Source organism: Sphaeramia orbicularis, chromosome 15 (genome assembly GCF_902148855.1).
Source record: "Sphaeramia orbicularis chromosome 15, fSphaOr1.1, whole genome shotgun sequence".
NCBI lineage: Eukaryota > Metazoa > Chordata > Actinopteri > Kurtiformes > Apogonidae > Sphaeramia > Sphaeramia orbicularis.
The window spans coordinates 18060827-18081899 of NC_043971.1; the positions used below are offsets into that span (position 1 = coordinate 18060827).

At 39.5% G+C, this 21073-nt stretch overlaps 1 protein-coding gene across 1 annotated transcript in view; it reads right to left on the bottom strand.

The window, feature by feature from the left end:
- The window catches only part of LOC115434423 (zinc finger matrin-type protein 4), a 114526-nt gene that overhangs the window by 47707 nt on the left and 45746 nt on the right, over positions 1-21073 (bottom strand). The window contains exon 4 of the mRNA XM_030156365.1: positions 5726-5903. Coding sequence (XP_030012225.1) covers positions 5726-5903 — 178 coding nt within the window. The remainder of the gene's footprint in view (positions 1-5725; positions 5904-21073) is intronic.

A 21073-nucleotide genomic window follows, 5' to 3' on the forward strand; every position in this document is an offset into this window, starting at 1 on the left:
CTTTGGCCTACTTGGCCCAAAATTTAATGGGTTTGTCCCAGGGCCTAGGCCTATCTGTGGGTAAAATTTGGTAAAGATGGTTGTAATAGTTTTCCCGTAAAGTCGCTAATAAACAAACAAACATGCAAACAAACAAACACAAAGCAAAGTGATCACAATACCTCTTGCGGGAGGTAATAACAGATCTGTGAAAACTTTTCCTACTCAACCAATATCCAAATCCATAAAATTCAGTATTTATTAGGCTGTAATAGGAAACCTACTGGCCTATACTACCCCCAAAATCCATTTAAATATGTGAATGACTGACGCCTGTCACTGACTTACATTGGTATCACTTCTGTGGGCCCATCACAGAATTTTCAGTGATTCCATGATACCATCACAGATTTGAGGTAGGGAGCAGTGCTGTTCACAAAAACAGCATGCAAACTTCTGTTGTCTTTTGTAGTTTTACCCAAAAGTCAAAACTGAAAATTGAGTTTTTAGAAGAAAAAATCAGGATTTTATTTTTGGTTAAAATCATGTAGTCCTAATCTGAATAATAAACTGTGGTCTCATATTGACAAGTAGTGACAAAAAAGGGAGTTTCTTAACTTACAATAACAAATTGTCTCAAGTTTCATTTATAATGCACCAACTGTGGTTTTCTGACATGGTTATTGTACTGTGAAAATCTCCTAGTGAGTACATGTGTTTCTATGAGTCTTTATGTCTGGCATGAATGTGCATGCATCTGCCATTCTGTTTAAGGTGGTTTCTCATGATTGTATGCGCATGTATGTGCTTCTGTGCCTGTGTTGTGCCCAAGCCTGTCAGCTTGGCTGTGCGTCTCCGGTGCTGTGCTCATCTCAGAGTGATCATGAAGGCTACTTTTGACTTTAATCTCTCTTGAAATCCTCTTCTTCTCTCCCAGGTCACTCTTCCTCTCTTCCTCCTCTTGTTCTCTTGTTTCTTTTCCTCCAGGTCCCACTGTCACAAAACCATGGAAACTCCACAGCAATGACTGTATAGAAGTGACACTTGTCCAAACTAGGCCAAAGTTTAGCAAAAGTCACTCGGAGGCTTGATTATAACACTCCATTTTGTAGCGATTGTGCGTTTATAGCTCTGTGGATTTTCACTTTGAATTCAATTTGAATCACATTATGTAAATCTTCCCCAGAGAAAACTCACCCGTGCTGACTCATACATGTAAACACAATGTTAAACAAACATTGAGTATGAACAAAAATCAATATATGGACATCTTGATTTGGTTAAGTGAGCTTAAGACCTTTATAGATTAAAGGATGTCTGAGTGCATTACCTTCAAAGTTTCAGTCCTTGGGCCTCTGGCTATTTAACATCACTACATCACTTTTATTTTTCATCCAGGCTAGACATTTTGACTGAAGTCTGATTAAAGCTTTCGGAATCCATTTTAAAAAATGCTTTCAGTGTAAAATATGGGTTTGGGTATGCGTCGTGAATGCGATTGGCTTGATACATGGATGCCGGCAAGCAAAGGAACATGTGGTAATTAATTACATTGGTCTTTTAGTGCAGACAGGCTCTGTGTGTAAGCATCATAATTGGAATCCAATAGAGGTATTGATTAGTTGGACCTGAAAGGGCTGATCACCAAAGTACCAGTTTATCGTCAAGACAATGATAGATTTCAGCTCTCAAGCTTTCATTTTCCATCTGACATACAGCCAGACTAATGAAACGAACGGAACAAAGATGAATGTGTGGCAGTAATAGCGTAGCACAGTCAAATCAACATATTAAGGCTTAGTCCAGATATTTTTCTGAACTCAAACATTGCTTTGCTGAAAATGTCCATGTGACTCTTATTTTACAAAATATATCTGTTCACATTGTTTCTGGTGGACTGTAAGTTAAAGAAGCTGTGTGCAGCAGTGTAGAGGTCTATTGCCTGTTGCTGACATTGAGCAGCAGTCCCTAGTTAAAGTTACAATCATCAATCTTGACGCTTTTACAACTATAGTTCCCTGTAACCCAGTTGGAATTGAGCTTATAACCCACTGACAACATTATATTAAAGTTCTTCCATCTACCACTTTATGAACTGGGTGTCTATAGCAGAATTTCCATTAAATATTCCATCTGCAAATGGTTGTGATGTGTGTTTGATCACCAATAGTAACCGTTTGTAGGAATACCACATTTTTACGGCGCTTCCCACATATAAACTTTATTTGGACAGGTCACCCCGGTACATTGACTGAATGCATCTGAATATATTTACATCCTCCGAGGAGGCTGTTCAGCTTTATGCCTTGTCCATACGAAGACAGTTTCAGTCGTATCCTCAAAAGTTTTGCATCAGACAGGCCTTTCGTCCACATGAAACCGGCATTTTCAATCATTGAAACTGCAACTGTTTGAAACCAGATCCCAGAGTGGATAAATTTGAAAATGCCAGTTTCGTGTCTGTACAACCAAACTGCAACTTTTCTAAAATGATGATGTCATAGCCCCACCTCTCGAACCTTTCACCTCAGAAGCAAGACGCCACTTTACAACAACAACAACAATGGCGGACAACAGAGTGGTGCTCGTGCTACAAGAGCTTTTGAGCTTATTTCAAATGTTAGATCAAAATCTTCAGCTACTCTTTCATTACAATCAGCAACAAACAACCATAGCTAACAGTAATCATTACATGCTCTTGGATCTACTGTGGAGAGGGGCAACCAGAAGGAAATATTAGATCAGACCCAGTAGAACCAAGCAAGCTTTATGCACATGCTCCAAGTCTTCTCCGTTTTTTGCAAGAGCATTACAACGCCACGTACAGGCCTGGCATTTGTACAACATTGTTTTCAGTTGTTTCATGTGGACGTAGATATTTCCTGAAACAATTCCATGTTTACAGAGCACTTTTTTGAAAATGACAAAGAAAAAGATCGTATAGTAAAAGATGCGACTTCGTGTGCAGACAGCCTAAATCTAATATGACCTGACTTGCATAATTTTTTTTTTTTTTTTTTTGTCATGAAAGATCGTATACCGATCGGAGATGGTTAACCCAATTTACAAAAAAATGCTTCATTAATTATAAAGATCCGCAGTGCTCTGGTATTGTTATATTTAGTAGGGACTGTGATATAGAGTTCAGCTCACAGATGGTTCCCACCTCCAGTGAGCTCACCTTAGGACACCTGTGTTTTGACAGGTGTAGCTCCAGCAGAGCCAAGCACTGACAACAGAAAAGAGAGCACACTCAGGATTTGTCTCCTCACATCACCTGGTGAGTGAAAAAGTCCGTCATTCAGTATGGAGTCACATGGATTTAATTTCATATTTTTGACTCACTCCCCTTTTAGATGACGTTTGTGTTGTCGCATCTCAAATAAACCTAAGGAAACACCAGAAGTGAGAGACTTTATTCAGAACATAAGGCTCATAACATCATTGTTGGATAGTTATAGACTGTCCTGTTGTCTTTCAATGACTTTTCACCGTCTTGATGGTTGGAAAAAACTCAGCTTGTTCATTATTTCTGTCTGAGTCTGAGTATACCATGTGTCACAGAGTGCTACATTCAGGTCCTCAGTGTAAGATAAAAAATATGAGTACTTAACTTAAAGTGGATGATTTAAACACTTGAAATGCCTGCAGACGATATAAACTTTTTATATTTTATATGTATGCCAGGCGACTGAACACACCAGATAATAAGATTCTTTAGTTCCCACTTATCACAGAGCTCTTTGAGACTGTTTCTTTAACCTGCAAACTTGTAACTGCTATGACCAAGCACACAAACAGAAATGGATACTTGGTGCATTTAGTAACACAAACTATCAGTGTGTATGTGGAAATATGGGTGTAATGTCAACATTTCTCAAAACGTACACTAGTGATGGGAATCAATAAGAATTTAACGATTTCGATTCCATTATCGATTTTGCTTATTGATCTGATTCCTTATCGATTCTGACTGGGTGAGAGAATAAAAGAGTACAAACGGGTGTGTTTGCATTAACTGTCTTTTATATTTCCATCTCTGCACAGAAAATATACCATATACAGTGTGTGCAAATAATAATAACAGATGACGTCGGGCCTGGTTAAGTGAAAGTGAAACTTAAGACGCTTTACTAATTCCTCAATTGCCGCATTTCTACTGCGTGGAACCAGTTCAACTCGACTCGTCTCCCATTGTTGTGCACCTCATTTCCTTTACCCTACTTTCGTAAACTTGTATTTGAGGGGGTACAACGTTTGTTGCCCACACTGGAACTGGGCCCAGTGTTCACTCTGCTGCTACATTCACAAGCATCGCTAAGTAGCGTATCAAATTCGTGACATTCCTGTAAATGAATCACATGCTGTGGACAAATGTTCGAGGATATTGGAGGGATTCCACCGTTTTGAAGACATGGAAGCTTTGCAAGTGTTACAGGTGGCCCTGGTGTCATCTTTTTGGAGCGTTTCTGCCTCAACACCATGTTGGCTACGTTCTGACCAAAACAATGCAGCGTATGCGTGACGTCATCGCGCATGTGCTGCAAAGGTGGAATCGATAAGCAGAATCGTCAAGGAGGTAGGCAAACGATTCCAAGGAATCTAGCTACTGGGATCCAGTTCTCAAAAAGAACCGGTTCTTGATTCCCATCCCTAACGCACACTTTATATGTACAAAAAACTATCTATTTTAAAGCTCCTCACTTTGGAAAGCACTTTAAAATCAATTTGCAGATGGGTTATATATAGTATTTCTGCTTTCAAATATCAAAAATAATAACCTAAAGCAAACATGATAGTGTTAAGAATGAAGAGTTCTTAAGTTATTCCAGAGATGCCAATATATAGGATTGTAAAGACATGAACTGACTTTATTTACACTGACTTGCTGGGGGGGGGGCTATATGTGACCACTAGAGGGAGTAGTGAGTCACTCCACTATGGGGCCATGGACCAAAGCATTAGAAAGCAACACAATGGGATGAGAATTGCAGCATTTCTTCTACATGGCTGAGTTTGATTATGAGGCTTGTGAAGAAATGAAGTTATTATGTGATGCTATTGTCTTTGCTAAGTTGCCGTTTGTTGATCTATACTAAACTGTGACAGTTCTGACCTTGTTTGGACAATTCCAATCAGATCTTCAGTGCAGTTACTGACAACACAACCCACACAGAAAATAGGTGATTTCTGGTTTTACTGTGGCTGTTTGCTGTCTAAAAAACAGCGATAATGTAAACTATCAGCTGATGCAGCATGTGAAGGTTATAAGACATAATGTTTTTGATGGACTGTTAAAATAAGCAGCTATGAGTTTTATTTTGAAGAGGAAGACTTGATCATACCATAAGAACGAAGTGTGTGAACAATTAGCTTTATACTTTTTTCAGTGAATGATACATGTCTGTGGGTACATAACATTGGTTTTGGTAGTTTTGGTAGATTTCCCCCTGCTATTGAGAGTTTGGAATACCAATACTACATATAAACTTTAAAATGCTTAAAATGGAAGCTAAAAAAAGATGAAAACAAGGGAATGATGGCTGAAATACTGGACAGAGCTTTGAAGACTAATAGATACTTGTATTTGTTGAGAGTTTGCTGTTGAGAGTTTGGAATATCAATACTACATATAAACTAATACTACATATAAACTTTAAGATGCTTAAAATGGAAGATAAAAAAAGACAAAAACAAGGGAATGATGGCTGAAATATTGGACAGAGCCTTGAAGACTAACAGATACCTGTATTTGTCGGGCTGCTCACTGCTGTAGGTAAGGTGGGCGGCTCCCCCAGTACCAGTCGGACTCTCTTAGCGTGGGTTTTTCCCTGGTAGTGGGACTGGGCCACAATGGCGGACGTGAAGAACATATTACACAGAGTACAGCACTTGTTTCTGTCCACCTCTGTCTCTGCACAGTCCTACAGGAAGAGAGGAAGGAGAAAAAGTAAAATAGAGCAGTCGAGGGAGAGGTGTTGAAGGAGAAAAATGGATCGCCGGGGACAAGGGGGAAAGGGAGGTGAAAGGGAAAAGAAATGGATGGAGGTGAAGAAAGTAAAGATGTGAAAATAGATGCAGCGTGACGTGAAGGTGAGAAAAGAAGAGAGGAGAGGAAAAGGAGAAGAGGAATAGAAAGATGTACACAGTGCTGACCTCAGTGGGCTTTATCTCACTCACACAAGCATATATGCGTGCACACACACCAAGCAAAGAGAGAGCTGATCAAATATTCATCTGTCTCTCTGGGCTCAGACTGTGGCTTGGCCCTTTCACCGCTGTTGGTTCATAACTAATGATGAGGGGGAGTCGTTCCCCATGGGAGTGTGGGAACACAAACAAAAAGACCAACCGCCTGATTGACACAAATGTACAAACACACACACACAAATGCAAATACACAAGATCACACAGTAAAGTCAAAGAATATTCCCCTTTGTCTAGCTATGTCTTCTGCAACTGGGACTGAAGCCTTCACCCATAAAGACCCAAACATCCACTGGTGACCAAAACCATCTACTGATCTAAAATGTTAAATACTTGTTCATCCATTAATCCTATCAATACATGTAAACAACTGGTGTAAAATACAGTGTGTCATCTTTTCATGGTCATCAGATATGACCCATTGGGACGATCAGAGGTTCCGCAGTGAACATGGAAACACCGTCATCTTCTACAACACAGGTGTCAAATATGCGGCCCGGGGGCCAAAACCGGCCCACCAAAGTTTCCAATCCGCCCCGCAGGATGAATTGCCTAAGTGCAAATTACAGCATCGAGCTCAAAAATAATATCATAATAACCTATAAATAATGACAACACCAATTTTTTCTCTTTGATTTAGAGCAAAAACATTAAATTATGAAAATATTTACATTACGAAAGTATTCTTTAACAATAAAATGTGAATAACCTGAACAAATATGAACAACCTGAAATGTCTAAAGAAAATTAAGTGCAATTTTAACAAAATTTCGCCTGTTACTACATGTTTTGTGCCTTCGTAGATCTGATCTGCAATGCACATGTAGCCTATAAATGATTAGTTGAGGCATAATATTGATTGATACTTACATTTCTTAACAAATTTCCTTTTTCAGATTATTCACATCCTTTTTGTTTGGATAGTTTGGAAATGTAAATATTGGCATAAGTGAATGTTAGTTTTTGCACTAAAACAATTTGGAGCTGTCATTATTTATTGGCCGTCATGCTAATATTTTACTGGTCCAGCCCACTTCAGATTAAATTGGGCTGAATGTGGCCCCTGGAAGAAAATGAGTTTGACACCCCTGTTCTACAATATTCATTCACCAGTAAAACCCCTGGAGTTTGACCAATGACAGTGGATGGACACACTTGTTTTTACATTCAAATATTGATAACTTTGCTGAAAACGTCACTTTTTCTTCAGTTTTTTTCCTGTTTCTGATCTAATAAACTTCAAATTTACTCTGCACTAACATGATCAGTAAATTAAATATAGCAAAATACATGATTTATACTGAAAAATGCTAAATACAGAGGATAATATTATAATAAAGAGTGATAAATTGCTTAAGAAAGATTAAATAGAGGGAAACTGTTTGGGAACTGTCACAAATGTAGCACAAGGTCTTTATGGCTTAAAGTGGCATCTATTAAAAATGGTGGGAAATGACTCCATTTAACAAGTTGAAGTAATGTAGGATTAAATCACAGCACCCGTCTGTTATCTCTGCCCTTAAGACACAAAGTGTTTGAAAGACAGTGGATGGACACTTGTTTGTACATTCAATTATTGATATATTTGCAGAAAGTCACTTTTTCTTCTGTTTTTTTTTTTCTTTTCTGATCTAATAAGCTTTGAATTTACTCTGCGCTTTAATGAACATCTATGATCAGTAAATTAAATACAGGAAAATACATGATTTATACTGAAAAATGCAAAATACAGAGGATAATATTACCACAATGTGTGATTAATTGCTTAAGAAAGATTACATAGTGGGAAAAATGTATTTGGAAACTGTCACAAAAGTAGCATGGGGTCTTTATGGGTCAAAGTGGCATCTATTAAAAATGGTGGGAAATGACTCCAATTAACAAGTTGCAGTAATGTAGGACTGAATCACAGCACCCGTCTGTTACCTCTGCCCTTAACAGACATACAGTGTTTGAAAAAATATGAGGAAAAAGCCAACACATCCTGACAGATGCTCCGTAATACAATGTGCACTATGACTCCTTTTGCATAAAGAGCACAGAGCCCTGACCTCATCTGCATCCAACACCTTTGGTGAACTGGAACACTGACTGCGAGCTAGGTCTTCACACAGTGCCTGACTAACTCTGTTGTGACGGAAGGAAAAACAGCCCTGGAGCCAGCAGGGTCTGAAGTGTTATGAAGGCAGTTATTGCTGCATATAAATGTTCGTGTGTCTGCATATTTTAACCAATTACAACATGCTGTGCTTCCATGAACATATTTTAAGTATTAGATCAATGACAGAAACTGCAAAACGGAACGTTGCAGTGTGAAAGTGATCTGTACCCGAGACTGGAAGTGACCTAATCACCATACCAGCCTCGGATCTGTGCGGCACAGGCTCACCTTATCAACCGAACTGCTTGGTGATATATCAGGGACAATGAAGGCCACTCTACTTCTCTTTGCCTCAAACAGGCTAACAGATAGAAAAGTATTGCCTGTCTTGCCGCCATTATAGACAAATGAACAGAACAGTCGCTGATTGATGATGTAAGGGTTTGTCACTTCTGCATTTGTTGGATAGCTACAGAATTCCTTCCACACCACCACCTACTGTTTCGGCCCTTTAACACCCACTTGTTCTTCGGCACAGGCCATGGTCTGCGCGAAAGGTGAAATCATATCCAGGTACAGCACGGATTCGGATACCCAGTCTGAAAATGCCCTTATGCCGCGTTTCCACTACGTGGAACCGGCTCAACTCAGCTCGGCTTGACTCGACCCAGGTACCAGGTCCTATTCCTGGAGACCATTTCCATTACAGGATACTACCAACTTTACAGTACCTGGACGTCATAGCGATGCGGCGCATTACTCCCGTGTCATCTGCTCAGAGAGTTGCTGATAAACTCGCTCACTGCGTGTTGTCTCGTCAAGCTCGTGCTGAATTTTACGCCTTGACAAACCATGGTGTAGTTTGTCATCATGTGGATTAACCTACCGCTATATTTACTGTAAACTTCCGCATTTGTTTTTTGTAAAATGGCAGGTCACAGAGACAACTCTCTGACCAATCAGTGTTCTGCAGTGTTTACATGTCACGTTTTAGTATCTGGTCCCCAATCCTGGAACCTCGATGGAGGTGATACCAAAAAACTAGTACTGGGTACCAGGTCCAGGTCCTTTTTCGTAATGGAAACGCAAAAAGGCCGAGCTGAGTCGAGTCGAGTCGAGCCGATACCACGTAGTCAAAACGCGGCATTAGTGTAGCTATTGACAACACAAGCCTTATAAAACACAGAGGTGATTTGTAGTTTTACTGTAGTCGCTTTTCCATTGGACATATGTGCAAAACTGTACCGATACTTACTAAATGTTGAAAAAACAGAAGTGCGTAATGTTTTTTCCATTAAATCACAAATGCGATGATTTGTTTATTTATTATCACGAGATGACATGAGAAGTCATTCCATAAACATGGCGGTGAACCTAAATATTGTGTAGATTTACAGATATATTCATTGTTATTATACATTATCCTTCTATCCTGTACTAAATCACAAAAAAATATTTGGTTTCCTAGTGTGTCCACACATACCATGTTTCTTTGAAAACTCTTCTTCGCTTGTTGTAATGTCTGTCAACATCTGTTTTTTTTTTTTAAATCATGTGACTCTAGTTGTGGAAAAAGGTCTTTCCATTGCAGTTTTGCATGATATACCAACTGCGCTATACCCAAAAAAACACCTCTTGCCAGTGCAAAAACTTTTAATCGAAAAATGAGAGTTTGGGTGAAATTGCCATTTTTCCATTAGGTAAATTTTTATGCGCAAGCTATATTCACACAATTTGAGGGTCAATGGAAAAGTGACTTGTGACTGTTTTCTGTCTGAAAACAGTGCTAGCTAACACAGCTATAATGTAATCAGCTGATGCTTTTTGTGAAGATTATGAGACACAGTGTTGTCCGTGTAAGTTCTCATTTACTCAGGTCATTGTTCATCCTTAGAAGACACGGTGTTATTTTTGTTATTTTGGTCTGACTCTCAACTGCGAGCTAAACCTTCACACAGTCCCTGACTAACTCTGCTGTGGAGGTCAAACAAACAGCCCTGGAGCCAGCAGGGTCTGAAGTGTTATGAAGGCAATTATTGCTGCAAATAAATGTTCATGTGTCTGCATATTTGAGCCAATTAAAACATGCTGTGCTTCTGTGAACATATTATTATATTAGAAACAATGAATGAAACAGCACATTCTAAAATAAAATGTCTTGAATATCACAAAAAAGAAGGTGAAAACAGTTAATGCACTTAATGGAAGACGGAAATATCACTTCGGAAGTTCTCCGTGTATGACTCATCTGATGTTTATAGCGTAGAGGAAAAAGAAAAGGCTGTTTCCTGTGTCTTCCAGGATATTTCAGTATATAGAGCAAAAACACCTAAAAGCTCCAAGTAAGTTGATGGAAAGATACATAATAGTCATTTTCAAGTTTGCTGCAATTTCGCTTCACAATTGCATGGAAAATGACAGGAAAAGAAAAAAAAAACATCAAATGTGTGATTCAGAGTTTTATTGAGGAAACTACAGTGTTTAATATGCAAAGTTGTTATATGCTGTAATGTCAAAATGACATGCAGTAAATATGCAAACTAACCTTGCAACTATATTTACACCAATTAATCTGAGAGTAGTGGTCAGCTAAGAGGCTTCCTGTGATTGGTTAAAAGTTGTGAACGCATGTACCCAGGGCTGCATCTGATTGGTCAAAAGTTGAGTAGTAAATAAAGTTATTTTTCAGGAAGTCTTTGCAAAGTGTTGACTGTTGCAGTGACAACAGTAATGCAGTAAATAGTAAAAGAAACATGTAACCTGTTTTAGTTCTTTAGCAACTTTCCCCTGTTTCTTCCTCTCTGTCCTCCTCATACTGAAGCTCCACCTTCTCCTTCTCATCCAGGTTCTGTGTCTCCTTCTCTACCTCTGCTTCTTCTTCTTTTTTTTTTAATTCAAATTTTAATTCTGAACAGTCTCATAAGATATTATACAGGACATCGATGATACAAAGTACACTTCCCTTTTTTTTTTGAGAAGAAAAAAGGGTATCAATAATGTTCACTGAAAGGAAGAAAAAGAAAGAAAAACAGGTAACACTAGAAAGCACTCAGAGAGCGCAGACCTCCGCCAAGGCAGATCAGTGCTCCCCCCCGCCATCACCACCAAAATTTTATCATTTGTTCCTTGTTCCAGTATCAACATTTCCTGAAAATGTCAACAAAGTCCATCCATAACTTTTTTAGTTATCTTGCTAACAGTCAAACAAACAAACCAAAAAACAGACAGACAAACCCAGATGAAACAAGAAAAGCACTCGGAGAGCGCAGACCTCCACCAAGACAGATCTGCCCCCCCCCCCTCCCCCCGATCACCACCAAAATTTCATCAGTTGTTCCTTGTGCCAGTATCAACATTTCCTGAAAATTTTATGCAAATCCATCCATAATTTTTTGAGTTATCTTGCTAACAAACAAACATGCAAACACACAAAACAAAGTGATCACAATACCTCCTGGTGGAGGTAAACATAACCTTCGCTGTTCCTTGGCGGAGGTAATAAGTAAATTAAATAAGTATTTAAAAAATGGATCATTATAATGATATTAACAAGTTTGTACACATAGCCGACCACACTTCTAGGAAATAAGAAAGAAAACAAGAAAAGCACTCGGAGAGCGCAGACCTCCGCCAGGGCAGATCAGTGTGCCCCCCCCCCCCCCCCGATCACCACCAAAATTTTATCATTTCTTTCTTGTGCCAGTATCAACATTTCCTGAAAATTTCATGAAAATCTGTCCATAACTTTTAGAATTATCTTGCTAAGAAACAAACAAACAAACACGCATGCATGCACGCACGCACGTAAACACACAAAGCAAAGCGATCGCAATACCTCCTGGTGGAGGTAATTATGCAGAAATACATATATATGTATACACACAAAGTAGTATTTATAATCATAATACAAAGAAAGAAAGTAAAAAAGAGCCTAACAGTGCATATGTACATTTGGTATTTGGATATTCAAGTATAAAATGTAAATATGAACATAAGAGTAGCACAGAAAGAAAGAAAAAAAAAGCCTTGAGGAAAGAGAGTTAGTATCATCTTCTGTGTTCAGTCAAAGTCAGATTTACTAAAGTTATATATGTAATCCAAGGCGCCCAACAGTGTTTAAATTTCTCTTGTTCAAGTCATAAAGAAAATGTGAGTTTCTCCATGACAAAAATTTCGTGGATCACAGCTAACCAGTTTTGGAGTGTAGGAGCTTCCGTAGACATCTACCTCCTGGTGAATACTTTCTTACTTGCTTCTGCTGCTTCTTTTAACTCCTCAACCTCTCTCTCTCTCTCTCTCTTTCCCTCTCCGGTGTGTTTTCGCACCAGCGCTCTCTCTAGTCCAGGTGTCAAGACGAGTCGGGGGAGAAGAGAAACCTCGGTCGTGGTGAGAGGGAGGGCCATAATAGAAAACAGTCTGCGACACCATATCCCAGTGTGCGGGTGTGCGTCTCTTTGTAGGTGCACGTGTGTGAATGTGTTGTTTTGTGTCAGCCCTGGTTAGCATCATGGACAGAGGATGTGAGAGTTAAGGACACCTTTACCTTCCAGGCTTAGCTTTATCTCTCACTTGTCCTAGCTCTCCCTCTCTCGCTCTCTCTGCCTTCTTCTTTCTTTCCCCCTCTCATACTCTTCTTCCCTTTCGTTTCTCTATTTGCCTTTTCCTTTGGCTTAGCTGCCTCTTCTCCCCCCCTTCCTCCCATCCTTCCTCCTCCTCTGAGCTCCAGTCTCTGTGTCTCGGTCTGTTGTAGGATGAAATACATGCATTTATCTTTATTGGCAGGCCCTCTCCTCCTCTCTCCTGCATGTAATGGCTTACTCTGGAGCTGTGATGATTATTTAATAAAGATTAAATTGTATATTTTTGGCATTTTTGGGACTAATTTTTAGCATCTTGAATTTTTAATATATTTTGGTTTCTGTCCTCTGTGAAAATAACCTGAATATCTTTAGGGTGCAGACCAAACAAGACATTTAAAGATGATATTTTGCACTTTGGGGAACAGTTGTTGACATTTTTCATCATTTTCTGACATTTTATAGACCACACAACTAAAAGATTAGTTGAGAAAATGATCAACATATATATAAAAAAAAGCCCTATAGCTCTGGACACTTCTATTGAACTAATTTTCAGTTGGTTCAAATGACTTCTGTTCTGTTATATTTGCATGATGAAGTGTTTTCTCATGTTGCCACAGGAAAAAGAAAGTGCATCTATATTTTTGTGCCTCTCTTTATCAGTGTGTGTTTGTATGTTAAGTAACAACAGCTAATCTATAATTATCCCATAATCTTTATTCATGATTGTGTCATGGGAGCCACAATGCCGATGACAAGCCTCCTCTCCTTGTTTCTCATCTCCTCTCTCCTCATTGTGTCACTTCTTTTCTTTTTTTCTCTCCTCATTTCTCCTCTCCTGTTCTTTTTTGTCTCTTCTCACCTCACTTTTCCTCTCGTTTCCCATCTCCTCGTTTCTCCTCATTTATCCTCATTTCTCCTCTCATCACCTGTCCTCGTCTCTCCTCTTCTCGTTTCCCCTCATTTCTCCTCTCCTCGTTTTTCCTCTCCTCATTTCTCCTCTCCTCGTTTTTCCTCTCCTCATTTCTCCTCCTTTCTTCTCTCCTCTCCTCTCCTCATTTCACCTTTTCTCTCCTCATTTCTCCTCTCCTTTCCTCATTTCTCCTCTCCTTGTTTCTCCTCTTCTCGTTTCTCCTCTCCTCATTTCTCCTCTCCTTGTTTTTCCTCTCCTCATTTCTCCTCTCCTCTCCTCTCCTCTCCTCTCCTCTCCTCTCCTCTCCTCTCCTCTCCTCTCCTCTCCTCTCCTCATTTCACCTTTTCTGTCCTCATTTCTCCTCTCCTCTCCTTGTTTCTCCTCTCCTCGTTTCTCCTCTCCTCATTCCTCCTCTCCTTGTTTCTCCTCACCTCATTTCTCCTCTCCTCATCTCTCCTCTCCTTGTTTCTCCTCTCCTCGTTTCTCATCTCCTCATTTCTCCTCTCCTCATCTCTCCTCTCCTCATTTCTCCTCTCCTCTCCTCTCCTCATCTCTTCTCTCCTCATTTATCCTCTCCTCATCTTTCCTCTCATTTCTCCTCTCCCCTCCTTGTTTCTCCTCTCCTCGTTTTTCCTCTCCTTTCCTCATTTTTCCTCTCATCTTATCTCCTCTTCTCTTCCTGTTTCTCCTCCCCTCCCCTCCCCTCCCCTCCCCTCCCCTCCCCTCCCCTCCCCTCCCCTCTCTCTAAGATCTTGTTTTACCAAAATCCGTAGTACCAGAACGTGGTAAAACAACCGCAGTGAGTCAATTCCACACAACCGCACGGTTTTATGACTGAGGACAAACAGGCTGAAATGATCCTCACCTGTCTCACCTGTCAAAACACACTAAAAAGTAAAAGAAGACAAAGACGACGATGGGACTGAAACACAAAGAAACATCTACTTGAAAGAACAAGGCAATTCTGTCGCTCATTGACAGATGCTACACTAGGGATTTAGAGACAGTGCGGGAAAAGTTTTAAACAATCTCAAGTGTGTGGGGGTGACTGACATATGAATAATTGTCAGCTCATTACAGCTGCCACTCTACTCAACCACTTTCAACAATAAACAGCATCCCTGACTCAGTGTTTTGCTCCTGCGCCTGTCTCCCCTCCAAGTCATCAAGCTTTTTGTTTCTTCATTTTTGATTTCTAGATGCACTTTTTTTTTTTCTCTCTTTTGTGCCTCCACTATCTCTACCTGCTGCACTTTGCGCATCTGTTGACATGATTTGCATGCGACCTAAATGTTATGTGTGTTCCTGTTTGTGTGCGGACATGTATGCCCGACAGTGATGTCTGTATCGTTGAATATATTTTTTTGTTTGCTTAGATTCATCCTGTTCATGCACCTAACAATAGATTCCTAATTAGTTGTGTTTATCTTCCTCTCCTTCTGTTTTGCTCTCTCTCTGCTCCTCCTTACTTCTTCCAACATTCTGTGTTGAGGTGCTGTGGGAAACATTGCTAAATATACACATGGAGCAGCACGGGGAAACAGACGCTCTCATTTGGAGTTAGAAGAAGTGTGCCGAGTGTAAATTGAAAGGACGGCAGTGCAAATATAGCATTAGAAGAGAATGAAAAGCGATAGAATTAAAGCATTTTGTTATATCTTGCCATTGGCAGAGAGATAAAAAAGAAAGAGTAGGGTGAAAAATTGCGAAGAACAACAGATCAAACACCTCCCCCCGTTCATGGGAACACCTTTATGACCTACTTTCTCTATGTTTGTTCTGTGACAAACACTTTCACCTACACACAGAGACACAATCCTCAAGGCATGGCATTTTACACTGGGTAGATGCTGGCATTTCATTCACTCTGCGCAAACCTCGTTCAGCTGCTCCCATTGGACTGCACCATGTCAATCATGCAAACACAGAGGGAGAAAACACTCAGGTGAAGTGGAGAGAAAAGATGTGCATGAGAGAAAAAGACATAGATGAAAGCTGTAAAAGAAGAAAAGTTTGTCCCAAACTGAACGGCGAAGAATTTCATCTCTGGAGAGTCAGCTCATCTTTCATCCATTTTCCAGCACTGTCAGATAATCAATGTCACATCTCTGTGTGAAAGGTTATGAACAAAGTGCTCACAGTGTGTTACAGTATGGTTGACGAGGTGTGTGTGTGTAGCTTTGTGCATGTTTGCTGTTCATGTGTATTCAGTGTCCCATATGAAGTGAAAGCCAAGAGCGGCTGAGTCATGTCTTACTCACTTAGGGAGACAGATGGAGACGCAGGTGTGTATATTTCTACATTATGTGTGTGTTTATACACCAATATTCATGTGCCCTTGACAAGTCTATTTTATGTGAGTTATGTAGCTCAGTGCACATTTATTATATCTTATTGTGTGGCTTGTCCTTACAGCCACTCTTCATCAAGCAGAGTGGTGAAGAATGTTGGTCATTAATATTAGCAAGTAATTAGCAGTGTAGAGGACTGCAATTTGATATTCAGTAATTACACTGCAGCTATTAAACCAAATGACTCTGTGTTACAAGCAGTTCCATGGGTGTTGGAGCATCTGTCTTGAGTGGAGACAAACAGTTTTGTCTATGTTTAGTGCAGGGGGTTGTAGAGTCGAGCTGAAACTCCAGTGTTGTCCTGCAATGATGTATGTTTAGGAGTCACCGGGTTTTGTTCAGAGTTTTTATATGTACTTTATATTAGGGATGCACCGATAACACTTTTTTCCAGAAGAGTACGAGTATGAGTACTTACATTTGAGTACTTGCCGATAACGAGTACTTAATAATCCTATTCCGGTTCTTAGTTCCTTTTGTAAATGTGCTTTATTGTCGTCATTAGTCTGACTGTAACAAGGTGCTGCTACTGACATTTAATGTGTCGGAATGAATGTTTCCCAATTAATCCACCAGGGGGCGCTGCTCTTGATTAACCATACTGGACAAATAAGACAAAGAAGAGTAAAGTTTTTTAAGAAGAAGAAAGTCTGTAATAATAAATATGGAGACGACAGAGGCAACACTAATGTGATACTAATATTGCAGCGTTTTCACGAGTAAGGGTTACAGGGGGGGGAAGCAAAATTTACAATGAACATTTAGTTGTTTTTTCTCAGCAGGCACTACGTCAATTGTTTTGAAACCAAACATATATTGATGTCATAATCATACCTAACACTATTATCCATACCTTTTCAGAAACTTTTGCCCATATGAGTAATCAGGAAAGCAAACGTCAAAGAATGTGTGATTTGCTGAATGCACTCGTCACACCAAAGGAGATTTCAAAAATAGTTGGAGTGTCCATAAAGACTGTTTATAATGTAAAGAAGAGAATGACTATGAGCAAAACTATTACGAGAAAGTCTGGAAGATACTATTAAAGAAGAATGGGAGAAGTTGTCACCCGAATATTTGAGGAACACTTTCACAAGTTTCAGGAAGCGTGTGAAGGCAGTTATTGAGAAAGAAGGAGGACACATAGAATAAAAACATTTTCTATTATGTAAATTTTCTTGTGGCAAATAAATTCTCATAACTTTCAATAAATTAATTGGTCATACACTGTCTTTCAATCCCTGCCTCAAAATATTGTAAATTTTGCTTCCCCACCCTGTAAAAGTGAAGCTTCGGCAGGTAGGGAAAAGATGAATGAGCGATAAGTTTCATTTTCACTTTCGTTGGTGGCGGTCTGCACCGCTCCGTACCCCCAGCCCAGCCCTGGGTAGTTGTCATAAATCTGTCAGTAGTTTTCTTTAACTCACACAGTCGCTCTATGAACAGATCCTCTACCTCCACAGTTCCTGCTGGTATTCTCTGTCTGGGTACGCATCCGCGAGCACCTGGAAAATGGATGGAATGTACGCAGAGGACGGACAGAACGCTCCATCCGTATCTGTCTGTGTCTTTAATGTTACTTGCAGTCAGTGTTACTTTTATCACCATCATTTATTTTGAAAAATCTCCACACTCTTCACACTCCCCACACATTATTCCACTGCTGCATACCTGCTGCACTGAACTGTGAATGTCACATGGCTGTAGGTGGTATCAGTGCATTTGTATCAGATTACTTTTACGAGTACGAATACGAGTAAACCCACTGAGTATCGGAGCCGATGCCCAATACTGGCATTGGATCGGTGCATCCCTACTTTATACTCTATAGCTGACATTTGGTATTATAAGACCAACTCTCAAATGAGATCTCGGCTCATTTTGGAGGTGTCTGTGGTGCTATCAATAGGAGCGCTTCTGGATATAATTGGATAGACCTACAGAGGAACTGAATGGATGATGTATTCCAGCAGGAGAATCAAACCCATATTTCTTATCAAGGGATGCTTGAAGTGTTTGTTAAAAATGCACTGTCCAGTTAGTTTCATACTGATGCAAGAGCAGATTCACACATATCAGTTGCAGCCGTCTTGGGTAGAAAATTGTGCCTCAACTGCACAAGTGCTGTCAGTCATCATAAAAACCTGCCCTGTATCAGATTGTGACGGCTCTGCTACAGGTTTACCTAGGTGGAGATCCGTTTTAATGGTAGGGGAAACATAAACTCTCACAATCATCTGACTCCAGGGATGCATTAGGGTTTTCTTAAAAAGACCTATTGTTTGATCTGCCTCTGCTATGCTGGATTTTTACCTCTGCCAAGTGTAACGGCGGAGGTTATGTTTCATCAGGGTTTGTCTGTCTGTCTGTCTGTCTGCTAGCAAGATAACTCAAAAAGTTATGGATGGATTTTCATGAAATTTTAAGGAAATGCTGATACTAGCACAAGGAACAAATGATTAAATTTTGGTGGTGATCAGGGGTGGGGGGGATGGGATTTTTTTTTTTTTTTTTAGTTTGTCTGTCTGTTTGCATGATAACTCAAAAAATTATGAACAGATTTGGATGAAATTTTCAGGAAATGTTGATACTGGCACAAGGAACAAATGATTAAATTTTGGTGGTGGTGGTGCTCTCCAAGTGCTTTTCTAGTTCAGATTTCCTTTTCTTATTTGTCAGACAGATGGAAAAAGTTAATTCTTTTACCTTGACATGTTTCAGCTTTTCTAGTCATCGATGGAAAATGAAATAATTTTAATCTGCTTTCTTTATTTGTTGTACCAAACATAAATTTGTCAGAGCTTGGAATGTTGTATTGGTCATTCGTCAGTTTGAGTAATAATATCTGTTTTAGGGAGTAGTTCTTTAGGTCTATTTTGGAATTTTTTTTAAAGAAAGGTCATTGCCTAGAGAGAGACAATAAGCCCAAGGTCTTGGCTGTGGCACCATATAGGATTTGGAGAAGCTCCACCTCCCCCTTCCTCCAAAGCCATTCCCTCTTTTTGTTCATGTATTCTGTGAGGATGTGTGTGTTTTGTGCTATATGAGACTTACAGGCTTGCTGAATAAATGGGGCACACAATATTCTATGGTAAATCTTCCTCCTGACAATAGTTCATTATATGCACACTCCCTTCCCCATTTTGGTCGTCTTTCCTGTCATTTCATTGGTACTACTCTCCCCACACATATAAAGACACAAACAAACACACAAAAATACACAATACACACATTAAATCAACAGAAAAATTGCACTTGTGCCTCATATCTGAAGCCAAACAATGCACTGTGCAAGAAAATGCAATCTCAGCATTTGCCGCAAATACAGAGCGGACCCATACAAATACAGAGACACAATACCCACCTACTGTACACACACAGACACACAAACATTGGTAATGCGCTGACCTCCCTAGCCATGGCCTGCAGTGGTCAGATATAGAGCTGTTTGGCCAAGTCTGTCTCTACTAAACCTTAGCAGAAGCACCACAGCTAAGGCACAACCTCTCCTGGGAGAATTATAGCACAAAAACACATACAAATGCACAAAACAGAACAAACACATATTCCCATGAGCACTTGGCCAGAAGTGGACAAGCCTGGTAGGATTCAAGACTGAGCTGGTCAAGTCAGGTTTTTGTTGGATGTATTACCAAGAACATGAAAACATGCAGCAAGTGCATGTCAAGGTTATTGTCGTTAAGAAAAACGAACGAAATGACGAAAACTAAAATTGAAAAAATCTTTTTGTTAACTGAAATAAATAAAAACTATAATTCAAAGAAAAATCGATAACTAACTGCAACTGTATTGTGTGCTTACAAAACTAACTAAAACTTATAAAAATTCTGGATAAAATTCCCTTCGTTTTCGTCTTTGTAAATGTCGGATTGATATGAAATTGATTTATTTCACTCAAGCAATTTTAGCTAGCGGCACCATACGGCGCCTCACGGTCCAGCACTTCTCGTCACTCGTGGTTTAGAGTCGTCTTTTCGTCCCCACTCTACCTGGAAACATAGAGACTAAAGTTGGGAGAAAGCAGCAGAGACCTGTATGGGATTTATGTGAATATGACGGCGGCAAGGAAGAGAAAAGATATGAAAAAACTAAAACTAAACTGAAACACTAAGCATTCAGAAAAAAAACTGAAAACTAATAAAAAAAAAAATAGGACCAATGGCCCTGTAGCTTACCAGCACTGCCTATGTCTTATAATAGGGAAATTTTTTGAAGTCGCACTAAATCCCGAATCAGAGCCGGATCCAAATAATTTCCCTAACTTTTGTTGACATCATCATAAAGAAGCTGTGTACCACGTTTGAAGACAATCGGAATTGTAGTTTCTGAGAAGAAGACGATTGAAATTTTTGCGATGGATGACAGATGTCGCCACCGGAGGCTGGACGACAACAATAGCTTACAGCCTATCGGTCGGTAAGCTAACTAGCAAACCTGCTCTAAAAACTAATCAAAACTAACTGAATTAGAGAAAAAAAGTCAAAACTAAATAAAACTAAACTATAAGGAAAAAAAACTATTCTAACCTTGGTGCATGTCTTCCAAAATGCAACGGCGAGTGAATCTTTGAAAATTTGTCGTTTTCTGCATGAATGGGTCATAAATTGATCTGCATGTAGGTCACAAGTAGATGAATGCAACGTTCTTAAGCTAGTACGAAACAAACAATTATAACAATTCATGTATTTATTGAACACAGCTATTTGCAACACTTGAGAGATGAGTGTTGTTAATAAGATAAAGTAGCTCCGTGCCTCCGGTTTAAATCTCATTTCATTGTTTGGACGTCTGGTTTGCTATCTCCTGACTCCAATTAGCTCTTTCTGAAGTCATTAGCCTAAAGGTTTGCTTCATTTTATCAGTAGCACTATGACTGTTTAATAGCTATGTTCACTAAAGACACATATTATTACAGTTTTTT